Below are 16,923 nucleotides of genomic sequence, written 5' to 3' on the forward strand. Positions count from 1 at the left end.
TTTTGAAGGCATTGTGCAAAGGGAAAAGTTGAGGAGGCGGGGCAGAGAGACCTACAGCTCCGTGGTCTCCTGAGACCCCAGCGCCGCCTGAGGTAAGGAGACCCCGCCCCGCTGAGGTGATTCTGCAGAGGGGCGGAGCTCTGCAGAGCCCTAGCGGGAGGTGGCTCCTGGGGGCGGGGCCACTGATTCCAGTCGCACGCTCCGCTCCCACCATGTCCTTATAAGGAGCGCCCCGCGTTAGGGCTCCGGAATCCGGTTGCAATCCCTGCGGCGCAGCCCCAATCCCAGGCCCCTCCCTTGGGAATGGGGGCGGGGCGGGGTCTTGGCGGCGAGGTTGCGAGGGCGGAGCATCTCGAAGCAGGACCAATAGGAGTGGCGGCCCCGGTTTGAGCGGTGCTGCCATTGGGTGCGACGACGCGATGGGGGCGTGGCGCCCGCGGGGCTGGTTACGCCGAGGGAAGCCCGGACTCGGTAGTTGCTGCTCGCAGTCTGTCTTTCAGCGGGTTCCCGGCCCCGCCGTTCCCAATTTTCTGTAGCCCGCGGTTCGCCGCCCCGCTAGCCGCCGCGATGCCGGTGTTTCATACGCGCACGATCGAGAGCATCTTGGAGCCGGTGGCGCAGCAGATCTCGCACCTGGTGATCATGCACGAGGAAGGCGAGGTGGACGGTAAAGCCATCCCTGACCTCACCGCGCCCGTGGCCGCCGTGCAGGCGGCCGTCAGCAACCTTGTCCGGGTGAGCGCGCTGGGCCTGGGGTCGGGAGCGGGGTCAGGAGACATCCCAGTGGGTCCCCTTCGCGGGCTAGCTCCCTATAGCTTTGCGCGTGGGCTCTGGAGCCAGATGGTCATGGGTTCGAACGCCGATTCCCCCCACTCTGTGACCTTGAGCGAGCCCCCGAGCTTCTGTGGGCCTCAGTTTCTTCATCTCTAAAATGGGGGCAATCATAAAAATGCCTGCCTTGCGGGTTTGTTGTGAAGATTCAGCGAGGTGGGTATTTGTAAAGTGCCCAGCGCAGCTTGTGACCCATAGTAGGCGCTCCGTAAATGATAGTTGTTAGGGTGTCTGATGGCCCCTTTCACTCAGCAGGCTGTCGCCCCTCACGTTGACAGCCTTGCTCTCAGCTCCTTTTTAGGCCTCCCCAGTCTGGCCTATGAGCTGGCGCGCTCCCCTACGGATTCCCCGCCTTTCCTTCCAGGGATTCTTACTTGCGCCGCGCTGTTCACCTTTCTAGTACTTCTGCCCCTCACCCTGAAACCTGCCTCCCCCACCACCCTCCCCCCCCCCGTCCTCCCCGAGTCTGGCTCTTTTGTCCACTTGTCTTCCTGGCCACTCGTCTCCCGGGCTCCTCCTTCCTGCCTAGGCATTTCTACTTCGGCTCACACCTCTGGCACTCTCAAACACCGGCTAATTTCTTTATGTTTCTTTACGCAGTACTTCATGCCACGAGTCCTCTTTCCTCTTTCGTTTCACCTGCCGCCTTTCATTTTATTCCCTCCCGTGGAGATTTCCACCTGGCTTTACCTGCTGTCAAACGGCTTCCGCCCCTTGGGGCCTTTCCAGCCTCGGGGGCCCTCCTCCTCGGCCCCTCCTCCTGGCAGGAAGCAAGATGGAGTGCTGGGAGAGGCCTGTGGAATCTGGGATCTGCGGCCCCTGCCGGAGAGAAGGACGGGGCGTCTCCTCCCCCACCCGCAACTTTCGTGGGTGTCTGAGTGGCCCTTGCAGACCCCTGTAGCCCAGAGCTATGACTCATAACTTAGGTGGTGCCTAGGGGAGGCGGAGCTCACTCCTGAAATGGGGAAAGAGGTGCTGTGACCAGTCTTTTAACACTCCCCTGACTAATATCACACTCTCTTTCCCACCCTGGGTGGGTGACTCAGACCCGCTGCTGCCTGTGAGGGACAACTTTGGAAAAAGTTCATACTGCTCCCCCACCGAGCTGTGTAAATAGTTTGTGTCAGGGTAGTTGGCAGGTTGGGAGGCAACTGTGGGTCTGGGTGGGGCTTGGGTTACTTATCTGATTAGAGCCCTGACTGCACCAGGGGCACTGTAGCCGCTGAAAGTCTTAAGTCTTTGGGTCCCTTCTCAGGCATTTGGAGAGACTGATCCTTAGGAAGATGGGGGGGGGGACTCTATTGACCAAATTCTTCTTCTTTCTATATAGATTTAGAAAGAATCTATTCAGTAAGAATACTGTCTTCATTCAGAACATCTAGTTCTACATTGTTCTTGTTCTTTTTATATCTAATTTTAATCTAAGACTCCAGAGTACATTCTTATGTAGTGTTGTCTAACATGGCTGCATTCCAGGCCTCCATTTTTCAACAAATAGGAAACAATGTAAAGAGACAGGGTAATAGTGTCCCTCCATGGAGTACTTCAGGAAATGAAATCTTAAAACCACATGTTGCACTTGGAACAGAGCTAGTTTAGTCTAGAGGTTGATATCTGGTTAGGCTATTTAGAGAAAAGTTATTTATGAGCTTCATTGCATGAATTAATAAGAATTGAATGCTGCGTAGGGAGCATTGTAATAAATCAGCAGTTCTTAGGTTGGGCTGTGCATCAGAATCACCGGTGGGGCTTTTTAGTAATAAAGATGTCCAACTCCCATCTTAGACTTAACTGTGGAGCTCTTCATGGGGTAGTCTCAAGGCCTTTTGTATTTTTTAGAAGCTCCATAGGTGGTTGTGATACATGCTTTGTTAGGAAACACTGCGAAGACATTGTGAGACAAATACTAAAGAAATAAGGCCAGTCAGGAGCTGAAAAAAAATTACGTATAGTTATATCCCAGTACATACAAGAAAAGGGACTTGGGATTGCTGGTAGATCTGAATTAGCAGAGAGAAAGTTGGGAGGATTGTGCTGTTAGTCAATAATGAACAAAGGTACTGGTAAGTCATTTCCAGGTTACAACAAGTATATTGTCTGGACTAGCTCAGGAAGTAAGTTGGAGAGAAATTAGAGACGAAGTCAGTGTATGACATATGGGCACTTTAACAGAAGGCCTTATCCAATAAGATGAACAAAGACAGTGGGAGGGGAGAGGGGATGAGAATAGTGTTTCAGGGAGACTGTATAGGTTGTGTTCTCTGGAGGCTGGACGACCTGCCCACTGCTTGAAATTCTCAGTGCCAGTTGTGGCCCTTATGTATGTTACTGAATATTGTGATGAATTATGTACATGTGTCAAGTTCCCAACTAGGTTGTGTCTGGAGAACAGGCCTCATTTGATATTTCTTTATGTGCTCCCCGGTTCCTCCCCTCAACACTGGCACACATGATGGCCCAATAAGTATTGCTGAAGGAAAGAGGGAACTGTGGGAGGCAAGATAAATTAGGAGACCTTTTAGACTGGTTGGTCATGAATATAATGAGGCCCTGGGCTTTGGATGTGGCAGGAAAAATGGAGAAGGAATTAATTAGAAATATAGTAGAGGAAGAATTAATAGAACTTGATGATAGAACTCTCAGGTTTTGGGGCGCCTGGGTGGCTCAGCCTCTGCCTTCAGCTCGGGTATGATCCCATGGTCCTGGGACTGAGCCTCACATCGGGCTCTCTGCTTAGCAGGGAGCCTGCTTCCTCCTCTCTCTCTCTCTGCCTACTTATGATCTCTGTCTGTCAAATAAATAAATAAAATCTTAAAAAAAAAAAGAACTCTCAGGTTTTTCTAGGAAAAAACATGGTGTTATTATAAAATAAGGAAACGGATTTTTGAACGAATATTATGGAACTTACATAATTCAGGTTTCTTTCAGTTACCTTGGGAGGAGATTATATTTTTATTCCAGTGCTTCTGTTTGAGAATTTCTCTCAGATTATTTACATACCTATGGCAAATTAGTCAAGAAAATTTCATCTGCAGTGGACTTTCCATTAGCCCTATTATTTTATGTGCTGTTCTTGAGTCTAAATGAGCTTTGGATTTTTCCAGAATTAGAGTTTACCAGATGAAGATAAAATTGTCAGTTGTTAAGCATCATCCTTCCTTTCTCAAGTAGGTATTTATTGAGACCCCCTTTTAATGTCAAAGCAGTGTAGGATTCTGGGAAAGTAAGTACAATACTGGACTGAAAGGGCTAAGCGACTGTAAGGAAGTGAAGTACCCTGGAAGTTCAGAGGAAGGTAAGATTACTTTTGAGGGGAGAATCCAGAAGGCTATATGGAGGATGTAACATTTGAGACAGGTGGGATTTGATTTAAAGACGAGGTAAGAAAGGCATTATAAGCAGAAAGAACTACCCAGGGACGCCTGGGTGGCTCAGTTGGTTAAGCAGCTTCCTTCGGCTCAGGTCATGATCCCAGCGTCCTGGGATCGAGTCCCACGTCGGGCTCCTTGCTCAGCAGGGAGCCTGCTTCTCCCTCTGCCTCTGCCTGCCATTCTGTCTGCCTGTGCTCGCTCTCTCCTTCTCTCTCTCTGATAAATAAATAAAATCTTTAAGAAAAGAAAAGAAAGAAAGAACTACCCAGACAAAGGCATAGAATTATTGAGCATTTGAGGACCACGTTTTGACTTAAGGCGTCAGTCAGGTGACTACTTGGAGGGGCAAAACTCATTTTGGATTTACAACTTCATGTGTATTTGCTAAACAATGTAGTCTGGTCACTTAACGCACACACCTTTTCACAACGGAGTCATCACTTTGACTGCACACTTAGGGAGGATTAGGATGGGAAATTATTCACATGTCCTTTTTTCAACTCAGGACTCAATCCTGAACAAGACCATTTTTTAAAAAACAGTTTTTTTGAGATATAATTCACATACCATACAATTTCCCCATTTAAAGTAGATAATTAAATGGGTTTTTTTGTTTTGTTTTTTAAATATATTGACAGAGTTGTGCCACCATCACTACAATCTAATTTTAGGAAGTTTGTGTCCCCTCACAGAGAATCCTCATACCCAAGTCACTCAGTCTCTCCCATCCCCCACCTTCCTAGTCCTAGGCAACCACTAGTCTACTGTCCGTGTCTGTGGATTTGCCTATTCTGGACATTTTATGTCAATGCAATCATAAAACATGTGGTCTTTCATGTCTGACTTCTTTCACTTTGCATGTTTTCAAGGTTTATTCCAGGGGGTCATATAATATGTATCAGAACTTCATTCCTTTTTGTTGCTGAATAATATTCCATTATATGGAATAAGGCCATTTTAAATACAGAGAGTGATTCTAATGTAATAATAAAACAAGGAAGGGAGCTAAGAGAAAGAAGGAAAAACAGAGGAAGGGTAAGAAGTTCCAAGGGTGCGATTCTATGAGCAGTGTGAAAAAGTCAGAAGTCTTAGACTGCCTGTCTTGTAGCATGGTATATAAATTTTTCTTTTTTTTCTATTGAAATGACCCATGGCCATCTGTCAGTCTTTGTGACCCTGTAGTTGTGGTAGTTTTATTAATGGGGCTTCAGACCCTTTGCCTGCTCCATTGCATCTGAGGGCATGTGTTGTAACTTCTCCTTGGGCTCATGAAATATTTATTTTGGGAGTTTTTGTGGCCTTGGCTTTTATGAGCCTCACCCATATATCATACCCTCTTGAGACCAGCTCTGGTACAAATAGCAGCATTGTCTTTAACCTGATAGATGGGGAAGACTGTTCTGCTCTTAAAAAGAGATCGGCAATTTATTTTGTCATTTGTAAATGATCGATATTAGCATCTGAAATTATTTTTGCTCTAATTTTTTTTTTCTTGGTTGATGTTAGATATTTTTCAGTTAAAATAAATAACAACAGGGCACCTGGCTGGGCTTAGTTGGAAGAGCATATGACTCTTGATCTTAGGGTTGTAGAGTTTGAACCCCATGTTGCCCCTAGAGATTACGTAGGGGGGGAAAATATATATATATATAAATATATATATATATTTAAAAAAAAATATATATATTTTTTTAATTTATTCATTTGACAGAAAGAGAAAGATCACAAGTAGGCAGAGCAGCAGGCAGAGAGAGAAGGGGGGAAGCAGGCTCCCTCCAGAGCAGAGAGTCAGCCGTGGGGCTCAATCCCAGGACCCTGAGATCATGACCTGAGCCAAAGGCACAGGCTTAACCCACTGAGCCACTCAGGTGCCCTGAAAAAAAATCTTAAGAAATAAATAAATAAATAACAACAATGGTGATAGGCCTCTGGGTGATTTTTTTCCCTTTTTAATATTTTTCTGTATTTTCCAGTTTTTAAAATGAACATATTTCTACATTAAGGAAAAAAGTAATCAAGTGAATATAAAGAACATTTGTATAATCCTTTATAGTTAATAAAACACTTTCATCTACACTATCCTAGTAATCCTTTAAGGTAGATATTGTGATGGTCCCAGTTTTACAGATGAGGATACTGTAGGTTAGGGAATTTAAGTAATCTGCCCTCAGTGGCGAAGCTAGTTAGTCGGAGAGCTTGAACCCAATATCTGTTTCTCTTACTCTGTACCCTTTGCTTTCTCTACTGCACTATTCTGTGTCCAATTAGAGCAAAGCTGTTAAATATCAGTGGAAGGTTTCCACCTAGAATTTGAAGCAACAAGAATGCTGTTAGTCATAGAGTTTCCATGTGACCTGGGCCTGACAAAATTACCTGTTAAAAGCCTGGCTTTGGCAAGGCCTGCATGAAGGGTCCATGTATTAAAAGAATGGTGTGAAGGTAGGGTTCTGTTTCACAGCAACATTCCATTTTGCAGCTTTTCTTTAGAAAAAACCACAAGAGTAGCTACAGATCAGCAAAGAAGTATTAATGCCTGCAAAACAGATAAAGACTTTTTATAGTATATATGGCTGCTCAGCTCAAAAGCCTCTTAGAACTAATAGTATTTAAAGTACTTTTATAGGATTTCTGTATTTACATAGTATTTAAGGTAGGTTTGTGGATTCTGTGGGCAGTCATGAAGTTTCATTTGAAAAATGAAAACCTTGAATCAAAAGAGATAAACGAATGACTCAGATTGTGAACTTTGTTCTAATAATACTTAACATTTACTCATGTGATTGAGAGAACAGAAGAGTTTTGAAGATAATAATGTTTCTACAACCATCTTTTTAATTTTAGTAGAGCCCCAATTTAAATATTCGTTTAGGGGTGCCTGGGTAGCACAGCTGGTTAAGCATCTGCCTTTGGTTTAGGCCATGATCCTGGGGTCCTAGAATCCAGCTCCATGTCCTTGTTGGGCTCCCTGCTCAGTGGGGAGTTGGCTTCTCCCTCTCCCTATGCCTCTCCTGCTTGCCTGTGTGTGTGTGTGCTCTCTCTCTCTCTCTCAAATAAATAAAATCTTTAAAAAAAAAATTTGTTTATATATCTGCACAGTAGAAAGTTGGGCTTTTCCAAAGTTGTTATATAAATAGCACTGGAATAACTCTAAGAGGACAGAATAAAAGTTAGAGTAAAAGTCTTATTGGTATTAAGCACAGTATCTTAAGTTGCATCCTTCTGTTACAGTCCAGGAATAAGGGCAGCATTAAAGCAACTACTTTTTTTTTTTTTTTTTAAGATTTTATTTATTTATTTGACAGAGAGAGTCAGCAAGAGAGGGATCACAAGCAGGGGGAGTGGGAGAGGGAGAAGCAGGCTTCCCTACTGATCAGGAAGCCTGATGTGGGGCTTGATCCTGGGATCAAGGACCCTGGGATCATGACCTGAGCTGAAGGCAGACACTTAATGACTGAGCCATCCAGGTGCCCCTAAAACAACTACTTTTATGGGGATGGGAACTATTTGGATTTTAATATTCCTTGTATATTTGTTAAAAAAGGAGTTTGATCATTTCAGATACTTATTTAATTACTGGTCATTTATATACATATAAAATGCTTATGCTTTACATGTATCACAACTAAGAGGGTTTTATTATTCTTTTTTCGTTTTTTTTTTTTTTTTTTAATGCAGCTCAGCATAGCAGGTATACATGGTCTGGTAATATTTACCATACTTGGTCAGGGTTTGTTTTCTCTGCTACATTGTAGGTTCCTCAGTGTCAGGGACCACATCTTTTGTGTTCATTACTTAATTTCCAGTGGCTGGCCGTGACCATAGCTGTACAGTATGATTTTTTTTAACTAAGTGAACATATATATAGTATCTATTTTTTATGTGCAGAATACTGTAATAGAAATTTTGTGCAATGAATACTTTTCTTCTCCAGCTTTTAAACATCTGATACAGCTGAATTTGAACATTCTAATTGAATTTATTATGGGCTGTGTCTGAAACAAATATATATACTAAGAGGAAAGCATAAATGGCTAACTGCCCATTGGTTACGATAACAAAAGTGTTCAGGCTATTTTGGGTTGTGGTTCTCTGTTTCAGAGTGCTTTCAACTATGCAGGCCACCTTCTAAATTCATAAATGAGAATATGTTGCTATCCGAAGAGACATTGAGATCTTGCATTCTTTTAACATTGGAAGTTACTTTTTAAAATTTAACAATTTAGACCAGGTGTTGATACATTATTTGGAGTCCTGCTGGTTACAGTGTGGTAGCATACTGTGAGTCCTGAATTCCTCATTAAAAGATCCTCACTTCCTTGAACTATATGGCAGGAGACAAAGATTATCATAAAGCTGACCTGTCTATTTTTTGCTTTTTGACTGATCTGGCCCAGCCTTTTCATTGAACCTTATGTCATGGTCATGACAGTGGGGTACATTTTTACCTAATAAACCAGCATTAGAGCAGTATCAAAAGAGGTCTTAGTCCTTAATCAGCAAATGTTAGTGATCAGCTGGTATCACAGCAGGATTTCTTTCTAGAATAATCCTATATGCTCAGTATTCTTGCCGAGGAAGGGTCATTCAGTTACTTCATGTTGTTTTCGGGCAGGTCTGCCCTTAAACCTTCCCATATAGACAGGTCTAGAAGGAGAAAATATAAATTTCAGCCTTAACTTTGTAAGCTTCAGCAGCCTTCAGTTCTGTATATCTAGTATAAATATATCAAAGGGAGGTTTAAAGAGTAAAGTTTGACTATGTAATAAGACTCTGAAACACCCAGAGAAGAAAGTGAATGTATTGGAGGATGAGAGGTACTCCCTTAAAAAAAAAAAAAAAAAGAAAATCTTTTTAAAAAAAGACAGTCTTCTGCTCCATAACCATTCCCAGTGAAAACTAAATAAGTGCTAAAATGGCTGTAAAAGACAGAGAAGCAAACACTTTGATCATTCAAAATTTATGTTATCTGAAAAAAACAAACAAAAAAAGCTTATGTTATCTGAACTTAATCCTGTTTTTTCTTTAAAAAAAAAAGATTATTTATTTATATGAGAGAGAGTGAGGGTAGGGGCAGAGGGAGACAGAGAGAGAATCCTCAAGCTGACTCCCTGCTGAGCGAAGAGCCCTGTTTGGGGCTCAATCCCATGGCCCTGAGATCATGACCTGAGTTGAAACCAAGAGCTGCCCGTTTAACTGACTGAGCCACCCAGGGCCCTCTCCCCCCGTTCAGTTTTTCTTAGTAATTTACAAAAATATTTATTAGGGAAGGAGGTTGAGATTAATATGTAGGTACCAAGGCTATCATCTGGTACCTGGGTGGTTTAGTTGTTAGGCATCTGCTTTGGGCTCAGGCCATGATCCCAGGGTCCTGGGATGGAGCCCAGCATCGGGCTCCCTGCTCAACGGGAAGCCTGCTTCTCTTTCTCCCACTTCCCCTGCTCATGTTCCCTCTCTTGCTGTCTCTCTCTCTCTGTCAAATAAATAAAATAAAATCTTTAAAAAATATATATAGGTACTGAATTTTTTCAATGTATTTTATCATAATTGAAGTATTATATCTTTCATATAGTAATATAAATAATATTGAGCTGTATACTGTTATCATGCTGAGCCTTCATATAGTCTTCCAAAAGGAACAACATTTTTCTTATTACAAAAGTATTGCATTTTCTTTGTTGAAATTTAGAAAATCTGTCTTCTCTCAGTTTTCTCAGCCTTTTCAGTCTGTTTGAACTTGACTTGTCTTACTCTCTCATTTCCTTTTCTCTCTACTCCCAACCAATTTGTGTTTCCCTGGATATAAATACAAACTAAACTATATATAGATGCACCAGTTCTTATCCTTTTTCACTATTTAAAAAAACCCCAAACCCTTTAATTTACTTTCCCATTTAAGAATTTGCAAAGAGGGGCACCTGGGTGGCTCAGTGGGTTGAGCCTCTGCCTTCGTCTCAGGTCATGGTCTCGGGGTCCTGGGATCGAGCCCCGCATTGGGCTCTCTGCCGCTTCCCTCTCTCTCTCTCTCTCTCTGCCTGCCTCTCTGCCTACTCGTGATCTCTCTCTGTCAAGTAAATAAATAAAATCTTAAAAAATTTACAGGGGCGCCTGGGTGGCTCAGTGGGTTAAAGCCTCTGCCTTCAGCTCAGGTCATGATCCCAGGGTACTGGGATCAAGCCCCGCATCGGGCTCTCTGCTCGGCGTGGAGTCTGCTTCCCTTCCTTTCTCTCTGCTTGCCTCTCTGCCTACGTGTGATCTCTGTCTCTGAAATAAATAAATAAAAATCTTAAAAAAAAAATTTACCAAGAAAAGTGAGGAAACAGAGTCTGATGCAATATCCCAAGACTTTGTCCTGTGCCATTTAAGGAGTCATGATGTACTTAGCTAACTGCTTGTTTCAGTAAATATGGAATGAGATGACTTCAAAATAATAGGCTCGGTCCTAACCTAATCTAGGTTAGATTAGAATTTCTAATCTGGACATGCTTGTTAAAGATATGGGGGCTTTAGTATGATTAAGTCTATTTAGGTATGTGGATTATGTGCAGACAGAGAGAGAGAATATGACAGAGTAATAAATGAAAGGGGACTTGGATAATTACACTCAGAAAGTTGGGGATTTGTTGCCTTCTTCCCAGTTCCTTGTAGATTTTGTGTCCTGGTATGCTGGATCATTAGTCTTTTTGATGATTGATTTGTGACTTTTCTTTCCACTTAACCCCACTCCCTCAGGGTATCTCCATTTTAGACTGTTGGTTTCTGGAGGGCAAGGACTGGGCTATATTCTTGATATTTCCAGTGCTGTTCTTATCCTAGTCCCTTGCTCAAGGTATTCCTTCCATAGGTGTGTTGTGCTTTGATACTTGCTATCCCAACTAGTCATTCTGATGAGGATAGCTCACTATCTCTTGCCTCCTTTGGAAGGCATGGTTATGCTCTTTTCCTGCCCTCCAGTGTTGTTATATACGAGAAACAAAGATTTGTAAATGATGTTATATTGTGTGGTTACATATTTGGACTTTTAAAGATTATTTATTTATTTGACAGACAGAGATCACATGTAGGCAGAAAGGCAGGTGGGGGTGGGGTGGGGTGGGGTGGAGCAGGCTCCCTGCTGACCAGAGAGCCCGATGTGGGGCTCAATCCCAGGACCTGAGCTGAAGGCAGAGGCTTTAACCCACTGAGCCATCCAGGTGCCCCTATTTGGACTTTTAGAGTCCAAAAAATTTTATGTCACTTCTGTTAGGAGTCAGCTCATTGGGTTGGTGTGATTGTGGGATGTATGTGTGTACAGAGGATGAGAGATAGTGAATCTTAGAAGTAAAAATGTTATACAAATACTGTTAAGTTACAGAAAATAGAATCTTTGGCCCTTAGAGAATTTCCCACTGATAAGATTTCCAGTTGAATGACTTTTAAGAGGAAAGTGGCTGAATTTCATTGTAGTTGGCCACAATCCAAGTAAAAGTCATTTTTTCTTTTGAAATAAGTTTAACTTATTCCCATAAAAGAAAGAGAAATAGCACATTTGTTCTTAGAGTTGGGAGGTGAGGGACCTCTATTATCTAGCTCCCGATATTTCAAGCCTTCTTTCGTTCTCCAGCCCATCTCTGAAGAACTGGCTCATCTTTCATCTGTAACGTAGACAACATGTTTTTATTCATCCAATTAAAGTAGATAAGGATATATGAATGCGGAAGTAATTCTTAACATAGGAAAAAATGTAGACTACTAACACTAACACGTAAATTTCTTATCTTACAGCTCTTCTCCCCAAATGGCAGACTTAGTCATTAGACCCTTGCTATATACATTGCTAGGTGTTCTGAATGACGGTGGAATATTATATAAGATGTGGTCTCTGGCCTCAGGTTGTTAAAATACAGATGAAATTTATAATCTTATAAAAGATGTATCTTATCCACATCCTCTCTACTGGTGAAATTGTTTGCAGAATTTAAGTTATTCATTTTAAAGGGTTGTGCGCTAGTACTGCAAATAATTTATTCCTTGGAGCCATGGAGGAAATAAGAGTGGGCCAGTGGCAGAATGATCAGGTTGTGGTCCTCATAGTGAGGAAAAGACCTTTGAGCACTGGCCTCAGCTGTTACCTTCTTGTGGTACTCCGGGCACACTTCACTTCCTCCAAAGTGCAGTGCTATTCCTTTGCCTGAACTACTCTCCAGTACTTCTTTATTTGGGTAATTTCTATGCATCCTCAACTTCCATATTAAATGTCAGTGTTTTCGGGACTACCTCCCTGACTTTACCTCTAAAATTGAGTTAGGTCCATCTTATCATATGATTCCTAGGTTTTCCCCTTATTTTGCTTATCACAGTTATATGTAATTATTTGTGTGGTTATTACTTATTTAATATCTTTCTCCCAGCTAGATCCCTAATGGGCAAATACTGATTCTACTGTGTTTGCTCCTGAATTTTCAGCACCCATCAGATTGTACTTGTACTTTGGCACATAGTAGAGTCTTGAAGAATATCTGTTGATGAACAAATGGGAAGGCCATTTACTGCTTCCCTACCAAAACTGTTTTATGCTTCTTTGGAAAAATACATATCATGCTGTGAGTGAATCTTGGTGAAATTTAACTGCCAATTAGGAAGTAGCTGTAAATTGTTGCTTGGCACAGGGCATCGCATGTGGTAGGACCATCCAATTCCTGTTCCCTGGATGAATAAATTCCAGGCATGAAGTCCTGGGGTGCAGATGAGAATAATCCTGCCCAACAAAGGAATATGCAGAATTTATAAGTATAAGTAAAAATTTAACATGGATTTGGAATTCTCTATTAGTTTTAATCCTTTGCAAATAAATGGAATAGAAAATTTGGGCAAAATGTATCTGGTATGAGTTAGCAAATCTCAAAGTCAGACTTTAGATACAGATACAAGGCAAATCAGCATATAAACATGACAAGACTCTTGGGGAGGCAGTACAGTGTAATGGTTAAGAGTAAATGCTCTGGAGCTAAACTCCTTGGGTTCAAATCCCGATATTGATTGACACCTTTGAGGTATGTAAATTGGGGAAAGTATTTAATCTCTTTCTCATGGTCCTCCTTTGTAAAGTAAAGCTACTCCCCTACTACCTGACTCATCATGTATTTTGGGGAGGATTAATGAGTTCATGAAAATGGTTAGAACTACGCCTGACATAGAGTTAAGAGCTCAGTGAGTGTTAGATATATTAGTATATTTTCCATGGTATTTAAGTCCTATTTTAAATGTTAGTCTAATGAAAAGGCAGTGTTCACTTTTTAAAAAATGTCTCAGCATAACTTCTAACTTTTGCTTAACAAGGCAAAGTGCCAGTGAAAGCTTTCAGTAGAATTCCATATGTTGTGGGATATACAGTTTTACCAACTGTGGGGAAAATATCACTTACAGTTTAGGTGCCTGAGCTTTTGATTGCCATTTTCCCATGATTAAAATCAAACATCTAAATTTTTGATTCATATCTCCTTTGGAGTCATAGTAAGGGGAAAAAGCATATATATATATAGAACCTATATAAATACGTTTTTTTCCAGCTTAGAAACAAGAAGAAACAAGAGGCTTAGAAACAAGAGGCTTAGGATTTGGTATTTTATCCCAAGCATTCATTGTCCCATTTTCTAAAAAAGAAAAAAATTGAAGGGATAGTCAGGCCACTCACTAAAATAGTAAGATGGAATCAGCCTTCTAGGTAGTGTTGAGAAGTATAATCAACGTGTGGAATAGGATTCATTTAATTCTGGAACAGCCAAATTAATGTAACAAATATGTAATGACTACATACTATGGTAGACATTAGATGGGCTTAGTATCTTTTGCCTGAAAGGAGGGCTAGAATTTCAGGTGTCCTGTCAGCATGGGAGTACGTGTTAAAAGTGATGGTCACACTACTAGTTTGGAAGGTATATCTATTATTTCTAGTCTGATAGTCATGTTCTGGAAGAAAATTTTTTAAAAAGATTTTATTAATTTATTTGACAGAGAGAGATTACAAGTAGGCCGAGAGGCAGGCGGGGGTGGGTGGGTGGGAAAGCAGGCTCCCTGCTTGATCCCAGGACCTTGAGATCATGACCTGAGCTGAAGGCAGAGGCTTAACCCACTGAGCCACCCAGGCACCCCGATTTTCTGGAAAAATTTTACCCTGTGTATTTAACTCGAAAGTCTTAAATTAGTTAGCATTTTTACTGTCTTCCTGAGTAATATAAAGATTGTAAAATACTTCAATTCCATGGTTCCTTTATATATGGTTGTTTAAGATTTTGTTCTGTCTTCTTTCTTCACTCCATAAATTAGATACTATTTTTTTCTTATACTGTTGCTTTTCCCCTCATTTACCATTTTTTTTGAGATATAGGAGAAATGATGAATAGCTCATCCTTCTAGGTGTATCTCTCTACTTCCTGAGGTCCACTCTACAATAGTATCTTTAATGGGATCTTTGGGCAGTCCACACTCTTCAGTTTCTGTTTGTCTAAAATATCTTTCTTCTTCTTCTTCTTTTTTTTTTAAGATTCTATTTATTTACTTATTTATTATTTTTTAAAAGATTTTATTTAATTTATTTGACAGACAGAGATCACAAGTAGGCAGAGAGGCAGGCAGAGAGAGAAAGGGGGGGGAAGCAGGCTCCCTGCTGAGCAGAGAGCCCGATGTGGGGCTTGATCCCAGGACTCTGGGGCCACGACCTGGGCAGAAGGCAGAGGCTTTAATCCACTGAGCCACCCAGGCGCCCCTCTATTTATTTATTTGACAGAGAGAGATCACAAGTAGGCAGAGAAGCAGGCAGAGAGAGAGAGAGAGAGAGGAGGAAACAGACTTCCTGCTGAGTAGAGAGCCTGATGTGGGGCTCAATTTGGGGCTCGATCCCAGGGCCCTGGGATCATGACCTGAGCCGAAGGCAGTGGCTTTAACCCACTGAGCCACCCAGGCGCCCTTTTGTCTTCTTTTTGAAAGATAATTTCATTAGATCAACAAATCAGGGCTTATAGTAATTTTTTTCCAGCACTTTGAAAATATTATTCCAGTGTTTTTGCATTCATATCAGCCATTGGTCTAATTGTTGTTTTGCTGTACATTATGACTTTTTTCTCTGGAGGTTTTAACACCTTATATATCTTTCTTAGGATTTTTTGGGGCTCCCTGATTTTTGCAGATTGATTTCTTTTAATCAGTCCTAGAAAATTATTAGCCATTATCTTTTTGAATTTTTACCCCTTCCCTCATTTTATTCTGTTCTTTAGGAACTCTAGTTGGAAAAAGGTACTTTCTCACTCTGTTCTTCATATCTTTTCTCAGTTTATATTTTCCATTTGGTAATTTCTTCAGCTTTTCCAGTTTGCTAATTCTCATATAGCTGTGTCTAATGTAATTTAATTTATCTACTGTGTTTTAAATTTAAATGACTGTATTTTTTACTTCTAGAATTGCTTGTACGTTTTTCAAAATCTGCTAGCAATTCTGATAGTCTCTCATTCTTTAATCAAACATTTTGAAAAAGATTGTTTGTATTCTCTCTCTCTCTCTCTTTTTTTTTTTTTTTTGGTTTGGTAAAAATATATGTTGGAGCATAGAGCCTGTAAGAGCTAATACTGGGATGAGAATAGAAAGGTACTTTTGAAATCTGAAGAAGGGGCACCTGGATGGCTCAGTCACTGGGCATCTGCCTTGGGCTTAGGTTATGACCCCAGGGTCCTGGGATCAAGCCCCACATCAGGACTCCCTGCTCAGTGGGGAGCCTGCTTCTTCCTCTCCAGCTCCCTTGTGTTTGTGTTCCCTTTCTCACTATCTCTCTCTGTCATAAATAAATAAAATCTTAAAAAATAATCTGAAGAAATGTCAGGATAATATTACTATCTTGAGGCTGTAGAAGTCTCTGATTATTTTCTTTTTTTCTTTTACATTTTAAAAGATATTATTTATTTATTTGAGAGAAAGAGAGAGTGAGCACCAGCAGGGGGAGGGGCAGAGGGATAAGCAGACTCCCCACCGAGCACGGAGCTGGACACAGGGCTTGGTCCCAGGACCCCAAGATCACTACCTGAGCCAAAGTTAGATGCTTAACTGACTGTGTCACCCAGGTGCCCCTTCTTTAATTTTTTTTGTTGCAGTAAAGTTATATATAACAGGGAAGTTACCATTTTAACTATTTTTAAGTGTGCAGTTCTGTGACATTAAGTACATTCACATTGTTGTGTCGCCATTACTGCCTTCTGCCTCTAGAGCCTTTTCATTGCCCCCGACTGAAGCTCTGCACCCATTAAACCCTTACCCCATTTCTTATTCCCCCGAGTCCCTGACACCTGCAATTCTACTTTCTATTGCTTTGAGCTCGACTTGTCTAGGTAACTCATATAAATAGAATCATACAGTATTTGTCCTTTTGTGACTGGCCTGTTTTAAAAAAATTATTTATTTATTTATTTGTCAAGAGCAGGAACACAAGCAGGGGGAGTGGGAGAGGGAGGAGCAGGCCTCCCACCGAGCAGGGAGCCTGACGTGGAGCCCGATCCTAGGACGCTGGGATCCTGAGTGGAGCCAAAGACAGATGCCCAATGACTGAGCCACCCAGGCACCCCATGACTGGCCTATTTTTACTTAGTATAATGTCTTCAAGGTTTATCCATGTTGTAGCTTATATCAGAATTTCTGTCCTTGGGGTGCCTGGGTGGCTCAGTGGGTTAAAGCCTTTGCCTTCGGCTCAGGTCATGATCCC

The 16,923-nt window shown here is 41.6% G+C and overlaps 1 protein-coding gene across 2 annotated transcripts in view; it reads left to right on the plus strand.

The window, feature by feature from the left end:
* Window positions 1–452: 452 nt before the first annotated feature.
* The window catches only part of VCL (vinculin), a 117,417-nt gene continuing 100,946 nt past the window's right edge, over window positions 453–16,923 (plus strand). For both annotated transcript variants that reach the window (XM_044239868.1, XM_044239867.1), the window contains exon 1: window positions 453–735. In XM_044239868.1, coding sequence (XP_044095803.1) covers window positions 568–735 — 168 coding nt within the window. In that variant the 5' untranslated portion in view covers window positions 453–567. The remainder of the gene's footprint in view (window positions 736–16,923) is intronic.

This window comes from Neovison vison, chromosome 2 (assembly GCF_020171115.1).
Source record: "Neovison vison isolate M4711 chromosome 2, ASM_NN_V1, whole genome shotgun sequence".
Classification (NCBI taxonomy): Eukaryota; Metazoa; Chordata; class Mammalia; order Carnivora; family Mustelidae; genus Neogale; species Neogale vison.